The sequence below is a fragment of the Apteryx rowi genome, unplaced genomic scaffold (genome assembly GCF_003343035.1).
Source record: "Apteryx rowi isolate R43461 unplaced genomic scaffold, aptRow1 scaffold_11, whole genome shotgun sequence".
NCBI classification, from domain to species: Eukaryota; Metazoa; Chordata; class Aves; order Apterygiformes; family Apterygidae; genus Apteryx; species Apteryx rowi.
Window position 1 is genome coordinate 6,232,789 of NW_020447308.1, and position 26,437 is coordinate 6,259,225.

General features: G+C 48.4%; 2 protein-coding genes across 4 annotated transcripts in view; one reads left to right on the forward strand and one right to left on the reverse strand.

The window, feature by feature from the left end:
* Positions 1-11,567, forward strand: part of RAB11A (RAB11A, member RAS oncogene family) — a 37,777-nt gene extending 26,210 nt beyond the window's left edge. Inside the window, exons 5-9 of one of the 3 annotated variants that reach the window (XR_003255019.1) lie at positions 1,194-1,286; positions 3,048-3,182; positions 3,324-3,457; positions 7,894-8,727; positions 11,488-11,567. Coding sequence is in view for 1 of the 3 variants with exons in the window: in XM_026074938.1 (XP_025930723.1) it covers positions 1,194-1,286; positions 3,048-3,182; positions 3,324-3,373 (278 nt within the window). In the remaining 2 variants the exon portion in view is untranslated. Of the gene's footprint in view, positions 1-1,193; positions 1,287-3,047; positions 3,183-3,323; positions 5,815-7,893; positions 8,728-11,487 lie in introns of those variants that run through there. The other 2 variants (XR_003255020.1, XM_026074938.1) reach the window with 2 other exon arrangements.
* The window catches only part of MEGF11 (multiple EGF like domains 11), a 294,124-nt gene that overhangs the window by 3,020 nt on the left and 264,667 nt on the right, over positions 1-26,437 (reverse strand). Inside the window, exons 21-23 of the mRNA XM_026074925.1 lie at positions 19,642-19,760; positions 12,332-12,398; positions 6,457-6,513 (exon numbers count right to left, since the gene is read on the reverse strand). Coding sequence (XP_025930710.1) covers positions 6,457-6,513; positions 12,332-12,398; positions 19,642-19,760 — 243 coding nt within the window. The remainder of the gene's footprint in view (positions 1-6,456; positions 6,514-12,331; positions 12,399-19,641; positions 19,761-26,437) is intronic.

Sequence of the window (26,437 nt, forward strand, 5' to 3'; positions counted from 1 at the left end):
GTTTGAGAGCAAAACGTTTCCAGCGGGCGCAGAGCCGCATCAGCGYGGCGCGTGAGCGCGTGTCCCCCAAGAGCTCCGACTTCTGGGGCTACCCAGCACCAGGAGGAAACGATTTCTTCGTATCCCCTGCTGCCATTAAGACTGCGGGAGGAGGCTGCTCCTGCTACAGAGGCCGCCTGGGTTTCCGCAGGGCRACAAGCCTCCGCCAGCACCTCGCTGCTGCTTTTTTCTCCGGTGCTGTGGCCGTTTCTGCTCCCCTCCCCTCGGCTGGAGCAAACGGGACTGTAGCAGCGGAGGCGCTACGGGGGGAGAAGCAGGTTGGCCTGACGGCCGTAGCTCCGGTCTCCCCTGCCGCTGACCCTGGCTGGGGTACGCCAGCCTGCTGCAAGGTACAGCGCCAGTCTTGCTTTAAAAAAATAAATTAAAAGGAAAAAAACAACAGAGAATAAATATGTCTTAACATTGACATTTAAGAACGTGCCATTGCTGCTGTGTGCATCCTGCTGGGCAGTGCCATTAATTTAGAATTAGAGCGATGCAATGAAAGATGAGGCATTTTCTTGTGCTGGGTTACAGTACAAAGGCAGATCCTGGTATATATGAAATACTCCTGGTGAAATAGCGGGGCTTGCAAAATAGCTGCAATCCCAGTTGCCCCCGCTGTCTAGTATGGGAGACAAAAAGAGAAATTCAGGTTAAGAAATAGACAGACAACAAGATATCGCTTCTCCTTCCAAGAGACTCGTCTCCGTGGCYGGCCGGCCTCCCCGGGCCGCTAACGCCCTCGCCAGCTTCCCTTTGCTCCGCGGTGGACTCGTGCCCTTTGCCGTGGCGCAGCCGGAGGATCGCGCTCGCGGGAGGCCGAAGCAAGGGGTCCGGTCGTAGCCGGTGGCCTGCAGCAAGGGACTGCGTTGCTGTGCCCCAATTTCAGCAGTATGAGCAAATCGTTAGGCTCGGCAGCGCTCAGGTGTGCTGCAACCGCCCTGACGGCAGCTCAGCAGCGGCTCAGGCAGTTCTGCTGCAGAGGACACCGGCGCTGGACCACCGTAAAGGACGTGAGGGCTGGGAGAGTCCCCGGCACCAGTACAGCGATTATTTAGTCATAAAATTAAGAAACTCCTAGTCTAACTTCAGGCTGGGTGAGGTTTAACAACACCTTGGCTTCAAAATGAAACAATTCCCTTTTGTTCCAGCGCCGGAGACAGGAACCAAAGCAACAAAAACGTTCCCTGGCCACCGGCGGCAGGGTTTGGCCCTCCAGCTTCAACAACCCGAGCCCGGGAAAGGCAAGTCAGTGAAAATCTGTCCTCTCCTTCTAATGAGCAATGGAGCAACCCTGTAAAACCAAAGGCTTCGTACAGGAGCAATTACAGTGTCGTTAGCTTTTGCTGCACACACGACTTGCGTTACGGTGCCGTGCAGACTCGGGTCTGTTAGTGTTTAAAGGCAAGGAGACAATAGACAAACACAAATCTCATAATAAAATGAAACTCTTTAGGCTGAAAATACCTGTGCTATTCGTACCGGTCCCCGTTCTTCAGTGTGTGCTGCCGGGAAGGTTGTGCGGGGCTGAGCCCGGCGCCGCGGAGGCAAGGAGCCGCACGGTCCCTGCGCTCACAGCGCGGGCGTGCTCGCCGCAGCAGGGACGCAGGCCCCGAGGAAGAGGAGAGACTCAGCCCCGAGGCTGAAATTTCACTGCTAGCAAAAGAGCGTCTCAGCTCTGCCTGCCGGCAAGTCGCAGCTCCGCGGGGCRCTGACCACGTGCCCTTAGGCAGAGCCTGGCGGCCTCGCAAGGGAAGGCTGCCGCAGACGTGCGTCTCTGACCCGAGTCGTGCTGATGAGCGGCTGTGCGCRGGGGCCGAAGGGCAGGATTACCAAACCCGGACAGCCGCGAGTGGGTCCGTGTAGCYTTCCGAAAGAGCAAGGACGAAAGGCCAGAGCAAGCTCCGAGGGTAGCGTGAGGCTGCCGGGTCCCTGGGAGCCCACCGGAAAGCTCTGCCTGCAGGCACCGCAGCGTGAAGGGAACAACACATCAGAACTGGGTTTGGCTTAAACTCATAAAACATAGATTATAAAAGAACGCTAGCTTCTAAAGTCAAAAAGGTGGGGGAGAAAAATCAAAGAAACGCCCAAAAGGCAGTCCTGCCTGGGCTGTTTGGAGCATGCAGATAAATAGCTGCGTGAGTCCCTGCTGCTTTTTACGAAAGCAGGCACATCGGAGCCGGCGTAGGCCAAACCCCAGCTCCTGATGTGTATGATTAAGTCCAGCTCAGCTACTTTTATCTTCCTAAAGTAGAGCTCAGCTGCAGCCGTGCCAGCRCGGCAGCGGATAGCGAGGCAGGCGTGCCTCGGACCGCGGCGGCAGCGCTGGCGCAGGAGCACTAGCGAAATGGCGCTTGGGCTCACCGGACTCCCTGGGCCTCTCCTGCCCTCCTTTTCCCAGCAGATAYTGAGAGACAGCATCCCTAAGAGCCGATTCCCGCTGACGTAAATGGGAGCTACGTGTCTAGCTAGAGATTAGACCCTTAGCTCCGAATGGAATTTAATTTATGGAGCACAGCGCATGGCTGGCAATGCGCTATACACCAGGGAGTCGTTAGCCCACGAGACACATTATGTGCAAGAGCTCTCTGAATTTAACTCTAAGGGATGTGGAAGCATCTGAGTCGTTTTGTCATTAAAGTAATTTGGGGCTAATTAAAAAGTCTGGCATCAACTGTCAAATCTCATTCTGTGAATTAATTTAGCTCGGAACAAATGTATTTATAAATTTGCAGCCCAGGCATCCCGCGGGCCGCGGGCGAGCGCTGCAGCTCTGGAGATGCTGCCTTTTGCTCTGCCCGCGTAGCCGGTGGGGCAGGACCGCTCGCGGCAGCGCGGCGCTCGACCTGCCGGGGCTGCCACCGGCGTCGGCTGCACGTGCTGTGATCGCRCTGGACACGCTACGGAAACGGGAGGCACATGCTCCGATTTTGACCTCCCCGTCTCCTGTGTTGCCTGGACACCGATCACCAAACCTTTGAAGTCAGTTTTATTTTTGTTTCTAGGGTCTCTAAACGTACTTGTGCCTCCCCTGCACTGGTTTACTCTCGCTTTTGCCCTGAACGTCCTCTGGCAGAATAACGACCAGACTCGGTACCTGCTGCCACGTCAGAAGAGCTGTGGAAATACGATGTACACAGGTGAAACCTGCTCTCCTACCATTTAATCACAGTTCGGGATGACATTCAGCACGGAGTGCCTTTCTGGGGCTTTCATTAACCCAGCTAACCTTCACCACTGCTGTGACAGTAATATAGTGACGGCTTCTTTCTGCTTTTCAGCCCGGTGTGATACAGCTGTGCGGAAGCGTTCCCGCACAGCAAACAAATGAGACGAGCTGAACAAAGCTGCACCTTCCTGAGATAAGTGCACCGGCGTTTCCAGCCGCTGGGATTTTAGTGGGTATCATGCAAAGGTTAGTTATCTTTTTCCCTTAAAATGTTAGTGCCTGAAGTCAGATGATGCCACCAGTGCATCAGCATTCCTTAAAAATAAATGAATAAGGATTCAGCTGCAAAGAAAAGCTTGGAAATGGTATCACTGAAATACCACGCATGGAAAAGGAAGCTGCTGTGCTAGCTCTTAAGACCTTGTGACTGTCCAGCCACTGTCATGACGTGCCACAGGGCTCAGATCTAGCACTGTGGCATCCAGCCCTGCGCTGCCTGACTGTTCCCGCCTCACCYGGGGTGACACTGGAGACACAGCGTGCCTAAACCCACCGTGCCCTGCGCCCCGCGCCTGCACTCGCAGCGGGGCCRCAGAGGGGTTGCAGCAGGGACGCCCAAGGGATGCCCCTCTCCYGGCCGCCCTGCTCGCTGCACGCTGGGGCAGCCCAGCCTGGAGAAGTGCGGGAGCCCCCGGCGTCTCCCGTCCCGGCGGGTGACTCTGCTGCGTAACGTGAGGAGCAGTTCGGGAGCAGGCTCAGCGCGAAACCGGAGGACGGGGCTGGCAGATGGTGGCCCCAGCGGTGTGACCGCAGCCTCGGCCCGCRGGAGCCCCCTCGGTGCCGGGCGCCTGCGCCAGCCCGGCTGGGACGGGGACACGCGCGCAGCCCTTCGGCTGCAGGGCAGGTGGGAGCAGACACCATCCGCAAAGTGCAGAAACGCGGATTAAAAGCGAAGCAGCTGCCTGGCCCRGCTTTCTGCTGACTCTTTGGGCCCGAGAGTTGCTTTTAGCTGAGCAGCCCGGCTCGGAGGCTGCTTTCCCTCCGGCTTTCCGAAGCGCTTGGCTGGTCGGGGCTGACGCAAGGCCCGGCAGGCGAGGAGGATAGAAACTGCTCGCCATGCGGCTTCCCGAGGAGTTGTGGGCAGGGCGGGAGCAGGAGCTGCGCCTGGATTTTGAGGGCTGCTGTCTAAAGTCGGTGTTTATGGTCTAGCTGTGCAGATGAGTAATTTCCTAGAGGCCGCTGGAGCGCGAGAGCCCAAGTAGCTGGAGAAAAGCCAAAGTGTCCAAGCTAACACTGAATCCCCGGGCTTGCCTGAACCCGGGAAACTTCCCACTAGACCATCAGAAACATTTAGATGTTCAAAGGTGCACACAGAAGTCTCAGCTGGGAACTCCCTGGGTGTTTGACCCCCTCCCCCAAAAACCTTGGGGAGTTCGGTGTGTCCTTGCGGGCCTGGTACCTCCTCACCAGGTCAATGCCTTGCCCTTGCCAGCGCTCGCTGTGGCCATTTGGGGTGGCTAAAGAAGCCACCAAAAAAAACATTAACTTCTCTGACATGGCTTCTAGGCCTGATTTTTTTTTGAATCCACCAGGAAATAATCATGTAAAGAAAATGGCTCATATCCTAAATAATAAACAACATATATAGCAGCAGCAAACACTTCTCACAGCTCCCTGTTACTGTGATGCTTTTTCACATTGGTACCTATGCTCTGCGTGACTGTGTCTATGGATGTGAATTCCTACTGCAGGGGTTCGTGCGGGTTTTTTACTTTATAAACATAGCAATTTAGTTTAAACTGATTTTTGAACTAATTAATTAGTTTAAACTAATTTTACTATAAAAAGATCTTTTTGCTGAAAAAGCGAATCTTTCAAGTAGCTGAAACCAGTGGATAGAGGCAACTATGCATACATAACCCTTTTAATATTTTAATTTCATCCTTATTGAGAAAGATTTAGTCCCATATTACTCGTTTCCTTCAGTGACTCTGTGTTGTAAGGTGATGTTTTTTACTAAATGTTATATTGCTATATTTTGTAAGTAGTGGGAACAAAATGCATAGTGTTCTCCAGGCCTGGCTATAAAGTGATCATTGCTCTTTGTGTGGCCCAGCTTTATATTTGCTGGCATCCTTAGCAATTCGGATAAAAGTCCAGCTCTGTAACACCTTGGCTACAGTAGACCAGTGGGGGATCTTGAAACGAGCTACCTGGGAAAGGACCATGTCATGCTCAGCCAAATCCAAGTCAAATGCGTAATCGAAAGAGGCTGTTTGGTGTTTCCTTCCTGCAATGACAGCGATATTTCCATATTTCTAGCTGTGTAAACAGCCACAGCGCCCTCAAATTCAAATCAAGGGCCACAGCCCGAATCCTGCGCCTGCAGGATGAGGCAGCCTCTTGGCTCCATCTCCTGGCCCATTTGGGCACCAGCCAAGCCCCAGCCCAGGCCCCAGAGCTGCGTGGGCTTGGACCCACGTCCAAGGTGTTAGCACCAGCGTGGGAACCAAGCATGTCCGTATTCGTGGGAGTCTGGACCTTGGCCCTCACTGTGCCATACAGTCCATATACATAACCAGAGTATTTTCCATGTAAACCTGGAGAATGACTGAAATCTCAAAACACTGGGACTTGCTCACGTGAATCATCTACGACCCCTTTTTGGACCTGCTCTGGAATCAGTGTACATTGACCTCCTCAGTGCCAACATGACACATTAACATCCTGAGGTCATTTTTCAAGCGCCACTTATCCCTTTCTTTCTGCAAAGGCCATAAGGTAAAGGCCAGCTTCTTTTCCTAGTGGCCTTGTCCAAGCTCAGGATGCCCAAAGAGCCTTACGGAGCCATGACCTAGCGGGCACATGCTCCAGGCCATCGCCAGCAATTGCCGCCTTGTAGGACGGCAGCTGGTTTCTAACAGAGCTYCCCCTGGCCAGCGAGCTCCACCTGCACCTGCTGCCCTGCAGCAAAGCCCTCCTGTAGCCTCCTGTGCTGCCTTGCCGAGGCAGGAGCCGCCGGCCGCGCGGAGACTTGCATCCATAATTTCGGGCCCCAGACCTGTGGCTTGGAGTCAGGAGCGCTGCCAGCTGAGCCAAGCAGGCGCGTTGCGTGGGCGATTGCTCTGTCCCTCTCTGTCTGCGCAGGGCCACTGTCCCGGGTGCCCAGAGCTCCTAGCTCACCTCGGCTACGACACCCTCCTCACACTCTTTGCCAGGGTGGCTGCAGGCACTGGATACCATACCTTTGAAGCTTTTTTCCATTATGTATGTGTTCTGACGTCTATCCATCCCACAAGCACCTGCATAAAAATGATATATAATGGAAAACAAATAAATATTTATGTAAATTGGGTTGCTTTGACTACTGAGCAGCATATATTCTTTCCTCTAAATTGTACATCCAGGCCCTCATTTAGGGAGGCTCTTAAGCACATCCTTAGCTGTAAGCACCTACTCGGCTTCGGTGGGGTTTCTGGGCATGCCTAAAATTATGCATATGCTTAAGAGCCTCCCTGGAAGGGAGGGCTTTCCTGACGCAGGGCACTGCTCATTACCAAGGATAGCTATCTGTCAGGAGAACAGAAAAAACACCTGCTGGTATGTTCATTACTGAATCACTGTGTTTGTTAGATAGAGAAAAGAAACCCAAAACAGATCAATTCAAGTTTTAGCCCGCAGGTCACATTACATTACTCTGCGACTAATTTTAGGCTTTGTTTCCTTGGTGGGTAGTATGTTATTTAATTCACAGTCTCAGATTCCAAGACGGTGTGTACGATAGTTCTAAATTAGTTTACATGACTTTGCTTTAAAATTTGCACAATTCAATAACTGCTGTGAGACGTGTCCCTGAATGACTACAGCAGGCTGAAAATGCAGCAATTAAGAGTGCGGAGTTGATAGCAAAGACTTCTGCCTTAAGCGATTGCAGAACTTGCCACTACTTACACAGGCAGAGGTGGAAGGGGATGGAAACCTTTTCCATTTTCACTATTGAAAATTATCCTAGATATCAATCAGGTCAAAGGAAAATCTAATATAAGTCTTTAAATTTTTTAACAACATCATAGTCTGATATTTCTTATTGACTAGCAAAATCAACACAAATTTGGTTACTGAAATAGAAATGTCTTAGTGGCTTATAGTAGCCACCATCAAGTAACTTAGTTATGTTGTTAAAAGAGCTCCACAAACAGCGTGTCCCAGAAGTCTCCTGGTTATTTGTCCTTGCATGTCCTCTGGTCTCTAAAGAAAGAACTGCCACCACCGCTGGCAGTGCCATCCCAGCTCCTTTTTTTGTGGCAACTTTGGCTTTTTGCTAACTAAGGAAAAATCACCGAATAAGACAATTGCTGTGTTATGACACATCAGAGATGATAACAACCTGTGCTCTGATTCTCAGAGTCACCATTGCCAAGCATGGGAAAAGGGCTGGAGGTACATGACTGCGTGTGGGACGGTGCTCGTTCCCKTCTGGCCTGGAGTGAGCCCACAAAACCATCCAAGGAGCTTTCCGTTTTGTTTTCCACTGCTCCTTATGAGCCATTTCCTAGCACAGTGGGGAAACTCCGTCACCTAACAGCATTATCTGGGTGCTTTTTGGCTCTCCTGCATTTTGCTATGGGAGACTCTTGAGTACAGAGGACGGAGCTGATTCATCCCATGGTTCATGTCCACAGGGCTTGTGCTCCCTGCCTGAGGATGCATGTGAAGAGCCGCTGACTTCACGAGACCCAGATGAGTGACTTGCTTGGGACCATGACCAAGTCCGCCCCAGTAAGCTGAAATTCTGACAAGCCATGCCAAAGTTAGAGATAAACAACAGGAATAGGAGCGATCCTGTAGGACAGTGTTCTCGTAACTACTGGGCCTTAATGAGAACATCCTGATGTCTAGGCTAAGGCCCATGATGATTTCATGACTTATCAAAACAGAGGTTATGCTGGAACAGTTAGCTGTGCTCGCTGCATAGTCAATCAATGTGCGTATAACGGTGCATCTGCTCTGAGCATCCGCATGAGGTCTTTACAGAGGTGTCCCCATTGCGACTGCAAAGTCCTAGACCTGAACGAAGACTGGCAAGGCCTGAGCCCTTGGGGGTGCCAGGAGGACCCAGCAATATCAACCCGCACTTTTTTTGTGGCTCAGCGTTGAAGGAATCCACCTTCTGATCATTTTTAATCAATTGATTAGCTCAGCTCCACCAGCGTTGCTGCCAGGCCTATGGGCAACGTCAGGTATGGCCACGCGGGCTTCTGCAGCAGCAGCAAGCTCGTTGTGCCGGCTCTGGAGACCCCCGACCCACTGTGAGCCCTCCAAGAGGGCAGGATCCATATGGACCCAGCGCTGGCCCGAGTGAACCCGACTTCTGGTTCAGAGCCAGTGCCAGGCAGCGCTTGCCCTCACYGGGCTGTGGAAGAGCATGTCACTACGCTCGCCGGCCGTCCTCGCTTACTCCAGAGCAGCTGCGGAAAAACTGAGAATCCCCATCACAGGAGGATTTCTAAGAAAAGGTGAGAGCCGCCTGTTYGGAAGGACACAGGGAGAGGCGATCCTGCCTTGGGAAGGCTACGGGATCCCTCAAAGCCCTTCCCAGCCTGTTTCCTTTAAATCTGCCCTTAGTCATATTTTGTCTCTGTTATAATTCTGTGCTTTTATAGCCCATTTTTGTGTGTTCATTACATTCCTCAAGAGGTGGAATGAATGATGGCGTCATTAGTCTGTAAACTGCAGAAGTAGGTAACGTGGAGAAGGCCTCAGCAGGCCTGCAATCTGGCCCTTCAGGAAAGTTCAGGTTAATGTCTCACGCTAAATCAGCTGCTGGGGTGAAATCAGAGGTGCAGCCTGCGATATTTTTCCACACCTCTTGGCTTTGAGAAAATGCAAAGTCAGCTTTGAATCAAACTTTGTGCCTTCAGTCCTCCTGTGGGATAAATGCAGCTTTGAGTCACTCAAGATGTACTGCAAAACACGTTTAGTCTCTGCATCGAGGGCTGGTGTTAAAGAAAACCCCATAAGAGATAAAACCAGTCTTGTTTAGCGCTTGCTGTGTCCAACACTTGAGTTACAAGCAGCACAACAATCTTTTCCACACCCAGTGAGTAGTCTAAGGCTTTTGACTTGGTCGCAATAGGAGCTGGACTCYGCAACTGCTTAACGCAGATGGACTAGCGCAAGCCAGAGCCGCCACGCGGCCGACAGCCCCAGCTCTGCGCCAAGAGCAGCACGCAGCACCGCAAAGACAAGCCATCCCCATGGCTAGGGGCACACGGTTGCATTGACCAGCAACAACCGCAAAGCTGCCAAAGCCTCCTCTCCCTGGCACCACAGGTTCCCCAAATGCCCATCTCTCCACCACCCGTCTGTGAGAATTATTTGTGCGCTGGATGTTGCTATCTGAAATGTGCTCACCATTGTCCTCCAACTCTGCTTAACACATACAATTATCTCTATGAAAAAGCCTGAAAAAATGGTATTTGAAACACACAGTGCCAGCTGTGATAACGTAGGGTGACAGAGCAGTTGAACTAAGATGGGAGTAGGCACCCTCACAGACAGGCTGACCCACCAGACCTGCTGGCACASGGCTCCTTGCCAAAAGTTTCTGTGCCTTCTCTAGTCACGTCCCTTTCCAGCAGGAATCCTAATACCTAACAAGAACAGAAACATTTAGAATATGCTGATGACACTGAGTTATTTAAATGCTCTCTGTCTTCCTAAGAGCTTTAACAGCCTTTGCCCTGCTCCTTGCATCTCCCAGTTGAAAAGGATACAAACCAGGCAACGGAAGTTCTGCAAAGATTTGGGGCAAAATTCCTGCAGTCTGATAAGATCCACTATACACACACATGTGCGCGTGCGCACACACACACACATATATACACACATATATACACACTATATATATATATATATATATACACACACACACATATACACACACGCGTATATATATATATATATATATATGCGCGCGTGTATATATATGTATAGAAAAAAACCTCCTCATATATATGTGTGTGTGAGTGTGTGTGTGTGTGTGTGTGTGTGTGTTAGAACAACCTAACATACAAACATGTTAGAAGTCTCTGAGGCTTCGAACAAGACTAAAGCCATTTTGGTGAGCTGATGCTCTGTCTCACTTGGTTGGTGGGAAAAGCCTGTCTTTTGGGACCACTGCTGCAGCAAGTGGCATCGCTGGCTGAAGAACCAAGGAGGCAACTAGACAAGAAGAGGGTTTCAATCCACGCTGAATTTCTCCTCAGTCTCCCTGGAAGTCCTCTTCCCTACCTGTAGCTTACTTCCACATCTACTGTTTATAATACTTTGCGGGGTCACAGCAGAGYTGTCACCCRCTSCTCTTCTAACTCCTTTTAACTGARTGCAGCCATGGTGTAAACAGGAGGCTGCGCAATGCTGGGACGCGATTCCYRCACACGATCCGGAGCAGCTGTGCCRGAAAAGCTGGGGCTGATGGTGGGATGTGAAGGTGATACGCCTCTAACTCTTCTGTATTTTCATATGTGATGTTCCTTCAGGGTCAAGAGCCCTCATGTGACCTTATTAGGTTTCACTTACATTTAATGTTTATAATTCAAATTTAAGTTTTTTTTTTCCTTTCTTCTGTGATCTGCAGATATAAAGGGAATCTGCAACTTTTATTGCACAAAAGCAACACAGTTAAATGAAAAATTTTGTGTAAAAATGGCCTTGCTCTGAGCAAGAGCATAAAAAGTTATGAAAGATATCATAAACAAACATTAGTTTTGGTRCTGAGAAGGAAAGGAAAAAAAAAATCTCATTTTTATCATTTAGTGTGAAACAGGCATTTTGAAACAAGGAAAAAAGGTCTCAAATGAAAATCTGGGCTGCCAAATGCTATGGAAAAAATTGCTACTATTTTTGCTGGAGATCACTTATTGAAGTATTTATCACTTCTGCATATCATTTGTACTGCAAAAGCATTCAGCACCACTTCTGCCAGTAAAATAAGATGCAAGAATGCAGGGCAAGTGTGGCACACAGGGAGTTCACGACACCACAGGAGAAAACCAAATAAAGCTAGTGAGTAAAGCTGTAAAATGGGAAAGGGAAAATCAACTTGATTCAAGGAGCRTTTGGAAATCCTCACCTCCCCCAACTCTCCACGTTATCAGAGCTAAGCACAAGAGCAGTTCTGCAGATTACTATGGAGGACAAAACATTAATGGTTGCTAGAGATGGAGAAAGCTTTGCACCGAAGCCCTACAATTTTGTGATTTTTCCTGATGCAGGGAAAACTCGGTCTGTGGAGCAAGCCATGGTGTGTGACCAAAGGAGCAGTGATGGGATGTGATGCCTGGTGGGATCTCATGTTAATTTTTTTCTCCAGGTGAGTTGTGAGATGGTTGACCTTAAAAAATCCCATAATACCACTTAATACTGCACTTTCCCTCACACTGTGGATTCCCAGAAGGATGTTAGTAATCCCAGTAAAGGAAAGGGAAAAGCTTTCTGCCGCTGACCAGCTAAACTCCARGTGCTCAGCAGCCAAAGCACTAAACCTGGCTAGGTTTTGAGAAAGAGCTGCTAAAAACCCTGTTAAAACTGAAGCCAGGGAGAATAAATGGAGAAAGGGCAACCAGCTCTCACTCTTGGCTTGTTCACACTGGCCGGTGGTTCAAAACTGCCCAAAAAATGGCCCCGGTAGGAGCACCCGGGCGGTGGCAGCGCCGAGCCCATGAGCCAGTGCCCTCCGGGGCTGCACAGAGGCGTTTATTGAGTGGCAAGATTCAGCACTAAACTGTATTAAGCACAAAAGAAAAAAAAAMCCCAAATTTGAATTTTCACTGTTCTAAGTTTGTCCTTAAAAAACATTTATAGAATAGATGAATGGTTCAACCGACCAGCCGGGGAAGCGAGCCTAGAGCGAGTATTGACTCTGCTGTTCGAGTCCGTGCTTTGTGCTAAAGGAAGCGATTTTAAAATCTTGATCTTTCACTCCTGGCAATTCTGATCGTGAAATAAAGACAATACCAATATTCTTCATTATTGTTAATGCCTTTATGAAAGGCAGATTTGGATTTGGAATTGCTCTAAAGTCTACTAAAATAATTAAATTGTTTAAAAATTACTGACCTAGTTCATTCAGATAGCTGTAGGGTCTCCAGTCTGCGGTTTCTCTGTCAAGGGGTTTGTTACTGAGCTGTTCAAAAAGTATGATAACGGGTTAATGCTGCAGAACCAGACAGTTCCCACCCGAGACTTCAGCCCCATGATGCCATGAATCAAAACGGTAGATGACTATCATCACCATGGCCTCACCATTTCAGCTACTTATCGGTACAAAGTCCGACAGTCGATCACTAGCATTAGGGAAAATCACAAAGGTAAGTCACTTCAGCGAGCAACGAACACAAGCATGCGGGAAAGCACAGGATTTCCTTGGGTAATCCCGACTCAAATGCCTGGGTGAATGGACCGACATGCYGCCTGTTTCAAACCAACCACGCGTCGAAAACCCCCACATACACATGCAGACAGCAGCTGCTGGGAAGGAAGGGGGTCACTAATACAGCTGTGCATTCGTGGGCACGAGATTTCTTACAATTCAAGGAAAATCACATTGGAAATAAGAAGGCTTAAAGCCCCAAGCAGATCTGCCAGCAAAATCAGACAAGTCCAGGGTTGCCATCCAGCTGCCACCGCTGGAAAAATGTTCCTTCCACGCAGTGTGCCCGGGCGGCCAGAGCAGCGGCATTGGYGCCGGCGCGGGCAGAGGTGCACGTGAAACGGCGATTGCGGTAAGCACCTACTCTTGATTGTTTGGCCGTTGCTAAGAACGAAGCCTAACTGGAGCTAGCCCATGCTTAAAGACAGCCCAAGGGGAAGCCCGCAGCTGGACGGGGAGGCGACGGTGTCCACGTGGTCTCCTGCCAGGCGGCGGAGGGGGTTCTGCACAGCCGGGAGGCTGGCGGCAGCCGGGGCGCCCTAGCAAGGTGGCATTGCTAAAGCTGCTGAGTTTTGCTCCCCAGGGTTTTTCCCCGAAAGCCCCTCCTGCTGAAAGCACAGCTGCTTGTGAGGCAGCGTCAGGGCACGTCCCATCCCTGTGTCGGAAGATTTAAAGTTTCGGAGCTCCCGTCGCTCCCCTGGGCCTGTTCCGACAGGGAAAGCTGCCTGTTGGTGTGTCAGGTGGCATGGCTCAGCCCTGACGTTTCTCAGGAAAATGATTAAAGGGGGCTGAAATTAAAGCAAAGTATTCAAAGTTGCCAGAACATTTCATTTTTCCTGATCTCTCATTAATTTTTGTTTCTCTCTTCACAAAGATGAGGAACAAACCCGAAGCCCCCAAGTTCTCCTGTGCAGAAGTGCCCCTAGAAGCAGCGGAGGAGCAGGGCTAGCTGGTGTCCGGCCACAGCCCGGGATGGGACCCACCGGACCGCGACGGGGACCTGCAGGACCATGATGGGGACCTGCAGGACCTCGGGGCCAGGTGGACACTCCTCCACGAGCTGTCATGGAGCCGCTTCGCTGAGGCCAGAGCCCCAGAGCTCGCCAGCCTCTCCCTTAGGGCCAGGGCCAGCGTCTGCAAACTGCTCCCTCCCAGGAGCCCCACATTTAGGAGAAATATACTGTATTTTACAAACTGGGTGTTGGCATTTAGAAGCCCCTATCTGATCTGAGAAACTGGGTTTCATTTGGGTGAAGACTTGTAACAACCAGAGGCAAAACCTTGCCCTCAGTGACCGAATTCTGGGATGCAGAGAGTGGTCTGAGGTGTTTTTACACCAAATGCAATATGCTCTGGTTTATGCAAACACAGGAGAAACCACGGTGCAAGCAGTGCACAGAGACACAGCAGAAGGCAATGACAGGCAGAAAGGGGTGTGCGCACACACACACACACACACACACACACACACGCACACACAGCTGGGTTGCTCCACAAGCAAACGCACAGTATTTGCAGAGCTATTCAGCTGAAGCTTTTACACAGACAGATCTCATCATTTGCAAAGCAGGGAACTACGCTCCGAGTGGGCTGACCTCCATCCCTGGAAGCAGGATCCCGGACCCATAATAGCATGGATACACCAGCTAACACAAATACACACACACGTACACACAYGTATATACGTACATATACATAGAGTATATGCATGTATACACACACACACACAGAGATTAACGGCCGCACGCTGGGTGAGAAAGGAGCCCATTTCAAATCCGTCTCAAAGACAGTCTCTGGCTGAAAGAGCCACTGTTGCTGAGCCACCGGCAGTGACCTTGAAAGAGGCATTAACGCGGGAGGCGCTGGGCCCTGGGCTCTGCGGGGAGCGAGGCCAGATGATCACAACGGTCCCTTGTGGCCCTGCAGTCCATGAATCTCACATAAGACAGCACCAGCAGCGCAGCGATAGTGATAGCTTTGCCTCGTTCTGCTCCGTCTCCTTGTGCCTCTCTCTATTCCCACCAAGGTAACGTGCGTCGGCAGCCCATTAGGCACCTTTGCACCAGCCGCCCTCCTCAAGGACGTGCCCGGAGCAGGGAGAAAGTTGATAACGCTGGTTGCCTGCAATATTTCTAGGGCTGTCACAGCCCGAGAGCAGCGGCCGTGACTGCACCTCCTTGCTCCTGGCACGGGCTGTGCAGCTGGACTCCACCACCCGACAACCCAGGAGTCATTTCTTTATTATTCAGCAGCTCCTTCACTCCCCCGAGACAAGGACCATAAACACTAACAGGGGACGCGCAGGACAGACGGACGGACGGACGGACGGGGCAGTCGGAACAAACAAGCAACAAGGAGGYGATGCAAAGCAGAGCGTTTTGCAGTGTATTCACAGAGGCAGGAAGCCTCCGCTTTTGGCCCCAGGTCCAGCCAGGGCGAATCAGTGCAGCCCCACTAACTTCATTGTCACTTGCCGTCAGCTAAGCCCGCGGCTTTTTTTTTCTTTATTTTAAAACTTGCGGCAATAACACGAATGCTGATTTCCAACCCAGCTGCACCATTTAGATCACATTTATTGCAATCTTGGAGTTTCTATTAAAAGCCTTGTTTTTGCAGGATTTATAAATCAGCTCACAAACCTAAAATTTGGCATGAAGAGCTATGGGCTAGAATTGATTTTTTTAATTAAATGATTTGGGGACATTTCTAAGTTTTTCARAATGCAGTAATTATGAAGAAATGTGATTATAGCTGTCTCTTTGTGCTATTATCATTTGTTAACACAGTATAATTTGTTAACATTTTCTCTTAAGCTAGAAGATACTTTAATTTTTACTGTGAAGCAAAATTGCTTTTCCAGAGGAAAAATACTTCATAGTAAATTTATCCACTAAAAAAATCCTACCTTGTAATTTTAGCAACCTGGTTAAAAATGCCTCATAGCTGGCAACACTTCCTTTAAGATCAATGAGAAACTTGCACGAGTGAAAACAAGTCATTATTTGCCCATCTGAGATAGCTGCAGAGATTGCAATGGCAAGCGCCTCACCAACATGCCATTTGTCAACGCTTAGATTGTCTAAGGCGCCCAAGGTAATTAGGCAAAGTGCTTGCACTAGCTCTGTCATACCTTCAACCTGCAGGATASAGACTGATGAGAGTTTTGCCATTACCTGCCCTGACTATCGACTTCAGGGTGTCCAGGGTCCAAGCCCGTGTTTCTAAGTTTCAGAGGGTCATCTTGAACACTAAGCAGTTGTTCTATATTTGCAGTCCTCACCTTTTTCTTGGGCAAATTTTAGTCAAATCTATTTTAATAATGCTTTTGCTGGTTGAATTCATTTTTATTATTTGGGTAATATCCAGTCAGACCATTTCCAGTGACCTCTGTTTTGCAAGTTCTAATTTTATGTGAAGTCTTTGGTAGAATTTAGAACTTCCTTTAATAGCTGTGAATCTGCCAGCTTTAAAAATTCAGCACAGGGCATCTAATAGCAATTGATTTTTATGATGTCTGTAGAAACTAGCATCACCTGGGCTCTCGCGGCGATGCTGTTCTCCCTTGGTAGGGAGGGAGGCTGGAATTAACAGCTCTGCAAAAGAGCAAGGTGAGAATACGCTGGTTGCTCAGGACAGATCAGTGGAGTAGCCGCATGTTTTATACAGAATATTTTTCACACGTTTGCAGCCATTTGTAAAAGTGAGATATATTCCTAAATTCATGCACTATTCAAAAACCCAAATATAGATCTGGCCTTGACACACTGAGAGTGCTTCAGGGAACAGTCCCACCAAACACCCTCTGAGAGAAATAGGTCCTCAGCAGCTTTGAAAACCTGATCTCAAGCAATGAAAGCAATGAAAGCAATTTGAGCAATGAAAGCTCTGATGTGAAGACACAGGTAKGGAGGAAAACATGCATCTTTATCTATATCTGCTTTGGAAAATCCTCAATTCTGCAACAGTTTCACTTGAGTTCATGTACCATCCTCCTTGCTAACTTGCAGCATCATTATTATTTGCTGCTGCCCAAGACACAAAAAAATTAAGGCAATACTTACTTGGGAAAGCTAAGAGGCAAAGGGTCAAATTTTGGCTTCTCCCAAACTAACAGTAAAATACCAGTAYTTCACCTAAGATGACTAGCAAGCTCAGTCACATGGGAAGAGCATTTATTTGTCGCACGAAGGTGCTGGTAGCTAACAGGTCGCACTGGGATGCTGGGACCCTCCACCACCTCCCGAATGCCAGGGATGCAGGACCGGTCTCCTGGACCTTGCGCAGAGACCAGCTCCATCCTGCTGACTCCTGCTGGCAACAGGAGCAGGCTTGGGGGCACCGGGCTTGGAGGGCCTTGGTCACTGCGTCACCACCTCCAGCCCCTTGCCCTAATCTCTTACCTAACTGCTCGAGCGCCATCTGAACAGTGATCATGTTTCTCTGCCCCGTTACTCCTACTGGGAAGCCCTTCCAGAGTCGCTGCTCTGATGTTAGCAATCGAACTCCCAGCCTAGATGTAGCTGTGGCCAGTTCATCCTCATTTTGTTGTTGTGCCAAAGCCGCCGTCTAACTTAAATAGCTCTTCTCCCTCCTGGTGTTTACCCCGATGCATTTATAGATGGCAGTCAGACTCTCTCTCAGCAGTTGTTTTGCTAGATAAAAAGCAGYGCAGCCTTTTTTTAGCCTCTTCTCCTCCTCTCCCCTTTACCGGGGAAATTAGGAGGTGAGAGGCCTCCCCTTTGGTCATGTAAGAGAGGCTGGGAGGCTTGGTGTGACTCCCGGTGAAGACAGACCTGCCTTGCCAACTGCGGCCCTCGGGGCAGTGGTGGACCTTCCCCAGGGAGAGGTCTCCAGCGGCCGCTCGCTAGCGTCTGCCGTCAGCCCCCTGCCCACCTGCRTCCCTCGGGAAGCGCCACTGTGTGCGCTGATAGCAACAGCGGGGTCAGCAACYGCAGGGAGAGGTAGGAAGGAAAATTGAAAAATGTATGTATCAAGGGTGAGAAAAACAGCATGGGAAAGTGGATATGAGAGGAAACAGAGAAGATAAAGTGGAGAGGGCACAAGGGAAGAGGAGAGAAAAGGCACAAGAAGACACAGAAGGAGGGAAGAGGACAGGAGGAGCAGCAGGAGGACCCTAGCGAGATCCTCCAGCTGGAGCAGGGTTGCGTGTCCCCACTGTCACCTCTGCGTCCCTTCGCCAGAGCGGTCTCCTGGGCGCGCTGGAGGAACGGCTCCAGCCCCTCGCCTCGAGCACGGCGCCCGGTGAGCGCAGCGCGGGGACCCAGCCAGGGCCCCGCTCAGCCTTTCACAGCTCCTCCGGCATTTTTTCCTTTCRCATCTGTGCTGGCTCCTCTGTGACCCCAGCTGGCTCTATAAAGAACTGAACCCTCCAAGTACAACTTGTGCACATTTCCCTGCAGAAAGTGGGAATGGCACCAGCCAAACTGATTAGGAAATGAAACTCGTTAAAGCAGCCATTAGGGGCTTTATATGCTCTTTTATCTTACTTGGCTGGAGAACTGCATAGTGAGAAGCAGCATATTTTTGGCCATCCTCAGCTATTCAGTGCTGCAAAGCATTCTCATGAATAAGTAAGATGGTGGGAGATCTAAAGGAAAAGTCAGGCCATACATTTTGGCAAGTGCCCTAAAAATACCCGATCCATTGTTTTTCCTTTTTTAAACAGCAGGACAACCTTCTGACCGACTGCCTGATAGCCAGCAGCACAGCGAGGCAACAGCTTCCGGGCTGGTCCAAAGGCATCGCTTGGGTTTTAGTTCTTTTCAGCAGCTGACTGTTTGAAGTAGCTATGTGACAAGCTGGCTCTGCAGGCTCGCAAATCAAGAGGGGTGCTTGCTCTGACCTTTGCTGAATTCATTTCAATTACTGCTACAGGATTAGTGGTCCAGGCTCACACTCATGGTGTTCATCCTAAATTTGACATTATGAGCATTTGCACTTTCAATTTGGGGAGCAAAAATGCATGATGCAAGGGGACTGTCTACATGGGAAAATGTATTTACACATCTGCCTAAGCTTTTCTCTGAGAAATCTCTGGAGTCAGCCTTTTTATTACATTTCAATGAGATTTTCTTCTAATAACCAAGAAACGTCTTAAAGGAACACATGTGGAAATATTTTTGCACACCCCTTTCAGTAGCTTAGTATCTTTTTTTGCATTAATCTTGTTCTTGTGGCTTTTTAGTTGCAGAGCTACATTTGGATTAAGGTGACACAGCCTGCAAGTACCATCATCTATAAAGCTGACATCCTTGCTTAAATCAATTACATTTCCTTTTTCATCTGTTCCCTTCCCCCTGCCCCACCTTGGCTTATTATGGCTCTAAAGGAAGTGCTCTCTTACCACTTATCATATCTAAATCTATAGCTAAAACATTGAATTTCGTAATAGTACAGTCCATGAATGGTCACAGGAAATCAATAGCAACATGTGATAAGCAAGGTGCTACTGGACATTTGGGCAATACAATCTAAAGAACGCTACTGAAGAGCCGTAAGGAGCAGCGAAGCTCTCAGAAAGCCCTGGGACGGGAGCAGTGTTCAAACCCACCCCAGATACCTGCCTGCACCTAGCCCTCTTGGCTGTGTCGAGGGGCATTTGCATGGTACTCCTCCAGCAAACAATGACGTGGCAAAGGTAGATCACTGACTTAATGCTTCTCTAATTTACTTTTGTTTTATTAGTGGATAATTTATCTTTTCTAGAAATGAACATACCTTACAGTTGCTGAGACTCTAAGGCCTATGGACCCATACTGGCATGTGCTGAAACTCACTCCAGTTACCATGCACAGATTACGGAGATACACGCAAGGGAAAGCAGACCTTTCTGCGTCCAGCAGAGCTACGGCGCCAGGATACTGCTACGCTGGATTTTAAATCGTGCTGGCAGAGAGCAGCATCCGACAGGCATTGCTTCGGTGTATTTCCTTGAACTGATAAGAACATGGCTACAGCAGGGTGGGATAATATCTACCTTACTGGAGCTGTTTCCATCCAGATTACTGGTAAAGCAGCGTGAAGTCACACCACATGACAGAGTGTGGTAGCTTGGATTGGAAAAGCAATGTACACTGCCGCTACCTTGAGATAGATCTGGGAAGAAAACAAGTCATCACAAAATACTTTGGAAGCCATAATGATACTTAAGCAACTGAACACATGCTAGAGAAGATCAAGTTTAGAAAAACGATAAGCATTTGGTTAGAGCACTGGCTGTTATAAGACATCTCCAGATTGAATCTACCCTGCGTTATCATGGTGTGAAGTTCTTTACTATTAGTATGAAACCAATTAAATATAAAGATAGAAAAGCAAAATATTTAAAGAATACAGAGTTCCATCTTTTTGAAGATACTAAAAAGTACTTCCTCACAGTCCAACTGCATTGCAGGGAAGGGAAGAAATGCAAAGCTCAGAAAATGGTAGGTCTGCAACATAGTTTCTTCCATAGTTTAAGCACATGTAAGAGCCCCTGATGACAATAACCCTTGTAGTGATGAAACCTTTAATTAAAATGCTAAAACTGTACCAAAGAGTCCAAAATATTTTACATAACCTTTTGTGCAAAGGCTTAAAAAAGAAAAGCTGCAGCACTGAAAGGCAAACTTCAGTAATTGTATTGTTACACTTAGAGACATTTTTATCTATTTCATCTCTTTAACCTATGAACTTATTTATCAAACAAAATAATTTACCAAGAAAGCCATCAAATTTATACTGGCAGTTCTAATGGAAACATCAATCTGGTTTCAGTTTAATAAAAAATTGATAAATACTTCAAAGTAGTATTGGAAGAAAAGATGAAAGATTTAAACTGAAACAACATAATTTAAACAGCCAAGCCCTGCAAGAAGTAAATAAATGGATTAGTTTTAATAACCCACGGGCTTAAATTGCTGGAAGGAGGTTAGTTATAGGAAAAGCTTTCAGGTGGTGAGGGTAATGAAGTGCTGGGGTGGCAACTCGTCCCCAGCGCTGGCGATCTTTAATAAAGGTTAAAAGCAGCTCGGTCAGGAAGGACAAAGACGTGTCCAGATGGCCTCAGCCCTCCCGCTGCCCTTTGCTCCTCCGATTCTGCGATTGCATTCATGGGAACATGCACTTTGCTTTGCTGACATCTTGTGGAGATCTAGATTTAGTTTAATTTACTGCAAAATATCCTGTTTCGAGTCAGTGGGTTTATCTGCAGGGTGCCTGTTGCCGAAGTGCTGGGGCACAGTGCTAAGACGGGAAGCTGCACGCACACGCGCATCGCTGACCGAGCGTCTCTCCTTGCCGAGACCCACAGAGCAACGCTGAGGTCGTCTCTCCTGTGTAGCAACTGCAGGACCTTTTAGTTCTAGCTATTTTCCCAATGTTACTGCTAACAAAGTACCTCAGACCAGGATAAGTTTTCAGTCTAAACTCTTTGCATTTGACTCCTTTGCCCTAGTCCCTGCAGTAACCGTCACCTGGTGCTCCGACACTGATGCGCRAGGTTGGGTTTGCGCCTTCCTCCATGCAAGGTTGCTCTGGGGCGATTTTCGGGATGGGTGTTTCAGCCCAAGGCAGGAGCCGGGGAGACTGCACGGCCTGCCGGGACCGTGCCGTCTCCGAACTATAACTCGGTGGTATTTACAATAGAATTAACAAGCAGCAGCTACCCCGGGGGCTGTACATGAGAGCCAGGCTGGCACCCCTGCGCAGCCGTCAGCGCACGCCACTGCAAACACAGCTGCTCACAGGCAGCTCCGACCTGCCGCCTGGGGACCCACTGCCCACCAGGAGAGCAGAGCTCGTCCCCGCTCCTCGCGCCCTGCAGCCCCGGATAAACACGGACACGCAAATCCATGCCTTCCTGCTCCGTAGGTGAGCGTTTGCATCCGAGCCACGCCAGCTCCGTCTTCCCCCGTCCCTTATCTGTCAAGCCCCCTCCAGCAGTGGGCACGAAGGAGCAGCTCGAGGAGACAGGGGTAGGTCCCACCGCGGCTGCTGCAAGATAAGAGGGTGCCTGCGGGCACCGACAGGGAGGCAGCCAACATGTTACCAGCTCACACCCAGCTTATCTGGCAGTGGCTTGCCTGTGCACCCAAAACCAGGCGAAGGGAAAGTCTACGGGACTGCCTTACTGGGCAGCACAGTGCTGAATTAACGAATCCGCGCTCGTACACAACTCTGAATCACCCCAAATCTTTTCCTCCTTCATTGCGTGCATCTATTCAGAATTACTCCTCCAGTCCAATTCCATCTGGCTGATACTTAAGTACCCACATAGGTTGATTTACCTTGGTAGCACAGTCCATTTTCTACACATTTATTCATGAAGCTCTTATAACCGCTGGCTGGAAATACATCAAGTTCAAACCTAATGCTATCCCCAATTAAAAAAAAAAAAAGAGAATTTTATTCTGTTCTGAACAGTACGCAAAAGATTTAAATGACTAAAAAAAAGGAGAATGACTTAACTTAAGACCAAAAAGAACAAAACAAGGGATAAGTTAATGTTAACACGGAGAGATCAATCCTGTGAAGGGATCCATGATGACAGACGCCTGCCGTGAGCCCCCCAAGCCTCAGGTTGCACTCCAGACCCAGTGAAGGGAAGTGGTTTAACACCTGCTACGTTTCAATGCAGTGCAAGTCCCATGAAGTCTGGATTAAGGCGAGAGCGCTCTGTGCCTTGAAAGACTGAGCTTCTGCTCCAGACAGAGATGCTGTATCGTGAGGCGACTCCAAGAGCAGCCGTTCAGATCCTGCTGTGGGAGCAGGATAGTGTAGATGGAAATCAGGCATTGAGGCCAAACCATAAAAAAAATAAAGGAATAAGCAAGCACTCTCCAATCAATATAAAACCCAGATATTTCAAGCTACAAAATGGCATTGTTTTCTTCTTCCTCCAGGCAGTGATTTTTTGTAGATATACTCCACTCATACAGAGTGTCAGTGGGGCGACCCTGAGCAGGAGKGTTCACTCTACCACCTCCCACTACACGTCATCTGCAAGATCATATCTGTAGGAGGTTTACCTAGGCTGAAGTGCTCTATAGAACCCATGACACTCTATTTGTATCCTGCTTTGCTTTGTTTGCGGTTCTTGACATAGGATTCACCCACATCTGAAAGTTTAAGACTGCTTAAGACCTCAAGCATCACTTCAGCCCCAAACCGAGGTCCTCAAAAGAAATTTCTGCTACTCTCCAGCACTACTGCATAGTAAACCCCTCTGTCCCAATCTTCTTGAGAATAGAGTTAAACAACCTGTGCCTTGAAGTYCTCTGTTGGATGTGGGCGTATCGTTGCCACGTTGGTGAGCATCRTTTTGCTTTCAGGCTTACTGGGGAAAGGCTGCCTCAGCTTCTTGTGCTGTGGTTAAGCTCTCCCTGTGTGGGCGGTTTTCTCTCCCATTGCTTGCTGGGCAGACTATGTGTTTTGCTGCCACATCCTTCATCCACAATTTCAAAAGAGTCTACAGGTTGCTTAGGGGATTCCCCCTTTCTTATAATCTCTCTCATACATACACATGGATTATCAGCATCAGAAGAGCTGGAGACTCAAAGACCGAAAACATCCTCCAGAAATAAATTAATGTGCTGGAAGAAATTACACAATCGTTGTGTGCCTCCAGGAGCTAGGGACGTGCACATGTGACTCTACTGAGAAACAACGACTACACTACCACGTAAGAAGAAACGAGCACAGTAACAACAGTGGCTTTTCAGCTTAGCCACACTGTTACGGCCCATACAGGGCTTGATCTTGCAGTCATTGTTCAGGCTGAGTTCCCCCTGAAGTCTGTGGCTTTGCATAGCATTGTATTTATTGTACAAATACATCTGCATAGTATTTTGCCCCTAATCCGCATGGAAAACTCCAGGCTAAGACTGACATCCCTGTAACCCCTATGGTAATACTGAGTCTCCTTCAGTGTCCTCTGCAACACATAAATGTACACACGCTCTCATACACACACATGTTCTTCTTGCCATTCAGCYGTGCTATGAGTCTCTGTTTTCCATCTGTGCTCTCCTCTCAGTTTCCATCTCCCCTTTCTCTGATTGGGAAGTTGCCTATCAGCACCTTCTACTGCCTTTCTGCTCTAAGGGAGGGAAAGGCTGAAAACCACATTGATAAGGCCAAAGTTGGGAAGGTTACTGATGGGTAGAAAGTTATGGCAGGAAAATGTACTGGAGAACAGTCAGAATTTGGCAAGGAGTTTTCAGAAGCTCTTGTCTAGAATTTGTAATTCCCCTCCAAAACTAAGATCAAAACTTAAAACAATGTCGTATCAGAAGACTTTTTATAAAGAAATGAAGATGGAACAGAGTGGTTTCTAACTTCTTAGTCTTCCTCTGCAAGTTCAGATAGCCCAATATGTCAAGGGAGGGGATAGGAAGAAAACTGTTCCTGTGACTTCTGGAAAGAGATGGCTGATCCCACTCTCTGCAGCTTCCTGAGTGATAGAAATTATATTGCTACAAGGGCTGCACAAAGAAAGAAAGAAGGAAAAAAAAGGCCTAATCTCAGGATCCCCATCACTGAATGAGATGAACTGGAAGGAAATGGTATCCAGTTTCTTTCTAGAGAAGCCTAGAGATCAACACTCACCTGGTGCTGTTTGGGATTGCAAGGATCTGGCACTTCAGCCTTTGCACAGACTGAGCTGACACAGAGCAGCAATGACACAGCTGCAAGAATTAAACTCCCTGTCATTCCCCAAAGACCAGAAAAGATCCCAGATTCTAGGGAAGCTGGAGGATGTGATCCCTCGGATATTTTGATGTATCCAGGAACTCAGTCAACCCCAGAATGTTTTCTGTTTCAAGTGCTTAAGTGTCACATGGCATAAGGAACTTGGGGACAGGTGGCTGCACCTGAAAGGAACGCAAAGAACGTAGTACAGGGAGACAGCGCCTGCAAACGCATAACCTGCAAGGATGGTCCTGGKTTACCAACATCGAACATAATGGCTTTGTCTCAGTGGCTGGGGAGAAAAATCATCTGCCCCTGTTAACTCTGAAGGATGAGAGTTTCTGTTTTCAGCATTAGCCTCTCTTTGGACTTCTTGAAGAGTGTGAAACTGGGACACCATCAGGTTGATTGTGAAGTCTCTGTTCACAACTAAATACAGAGAAAAAACGACTGAGGAATTCTTGTTCCCTTGCTTGAATGAAGAAGTTCAATTACTCTGTTCAGGAAGAGCTCCCAAATTCAGCAGCAGTCCTCCCCTGTAAKTTGTGCCTCTTAAAGATGCTGTGTCCCACTTACATTAACTAGAAAAGCACACTAACAAATAAGGTAGAGGAGGTCTTGCAGAAAAATGTATAAAGTGCTGACCTGAAAGAAATGAATGGCCRAGAAGTCCAGAACATTTTTCCATGCCTGTGGCTATCTTCTGTCTTGGATCTGAAAGCCTTGCTGCTGCTGAGGTGTGCCACAGTTGTCTTTTGCATGTTCATGGTCTGGCTCTTCAAATGATGTTGATGTGACAAATTTCAGGCAAAAATGTACTGGTAATAGCCAGGAATCAGTGTTGCCTCTTTGGCAACACTTTCATAATTTTCTTACTCAAATGGGCAGCTTAAGCAAGGGCCTGTAAAACTAAAATTCAAAACCAAGAGGCAGTGGGACAAGGTCCAAGGCTGATGTCTTTTTTTTTTTTTCCTTCCATTTTGTAGTTATCAGAAGAAGGGATGCTCTATTACAAGCCTGAGAGGTCTAAATACGAGTTTAGGCAGCAGTGTTGAGAAGAGAGCACCTGATGTGTGATATTCCATCATAGGAAATCATGCCCCTGCTATGAGGATRGAAGTCACGGTGCCATGACAGAACCTACTTGATCGAGTCCCAGTTGTAGCCAGGCCATGATATCGTCTGCTCAGCAAGAGAGGCTTCCTTCCCAGTTCATCCCAAGCAGGGAACAGAGCTGCCCACCACATTGCTCCAAGTTGGCTCAGAAGCCAAGTCAGAGTCAGCAACAAGTGGTGGGGCCTCAGGAACATTTGGACTAGAAAGAAGAAAAGACTGGGAAGTGTAGGTGCTGGGCCAGCCTCTGCCTGCACCAGAAGCCTGTGTTCCTCAGACTTACAGATCCAGCCTTGCAGCCGTTCAGGGGGACATGGAGCACAGTGCAGCCAGAGGGCAGCAACCCACAAGGAGATCCCCACTAGAGACAGGTTGGAGGAATCACGAATGAAGAAAGAAGTAAAGCCATGTCGTATCCAGCATGCTATTTGATACTATCCATAGAGGAATGGCAAAGAATGACAGCATTAAATAGGAGATCACCACCTCCAAAGTTTAGCTAATCTGTCAAGAGAAGCTGTCCTCCATAGCAGTAGCAGAAGATAGAAACAAGCAAGAAATATGATCTTAKTATGTTTTCTGACCTTAAAGATCAACTTTTATCATATCATAGCCTTTCTCTTCCCCTCTCTGGCCTTCATCAGCTACTGTGAAGAAAACTCACACCAGCTGTCCAGACTATGGGGATTGGTCTGTGCACAGAAGAAAGCAACAACTAATAGGAGGGCTCAAATCACAAACTGCAAAACAGAAGAAAATAAAACCTTATGAGTAACCCAGTCAACCCCATTCTTCAAGCAAAAAAGTCTGCTCCTGCAGGTTCCACAACGGGAAGCTTTTCCATGTGGCAACAAGGACGCAGCTGACAAGAACCTGAGTTTCTGTACTGCATGCAGCATATGTCATGCCTAGGACATCCTATAGCCTGTAAATAATCGTTCATACATGAAGCAACTTACAGCAGTTTTAAGTTACATTTGCTTTCCTGT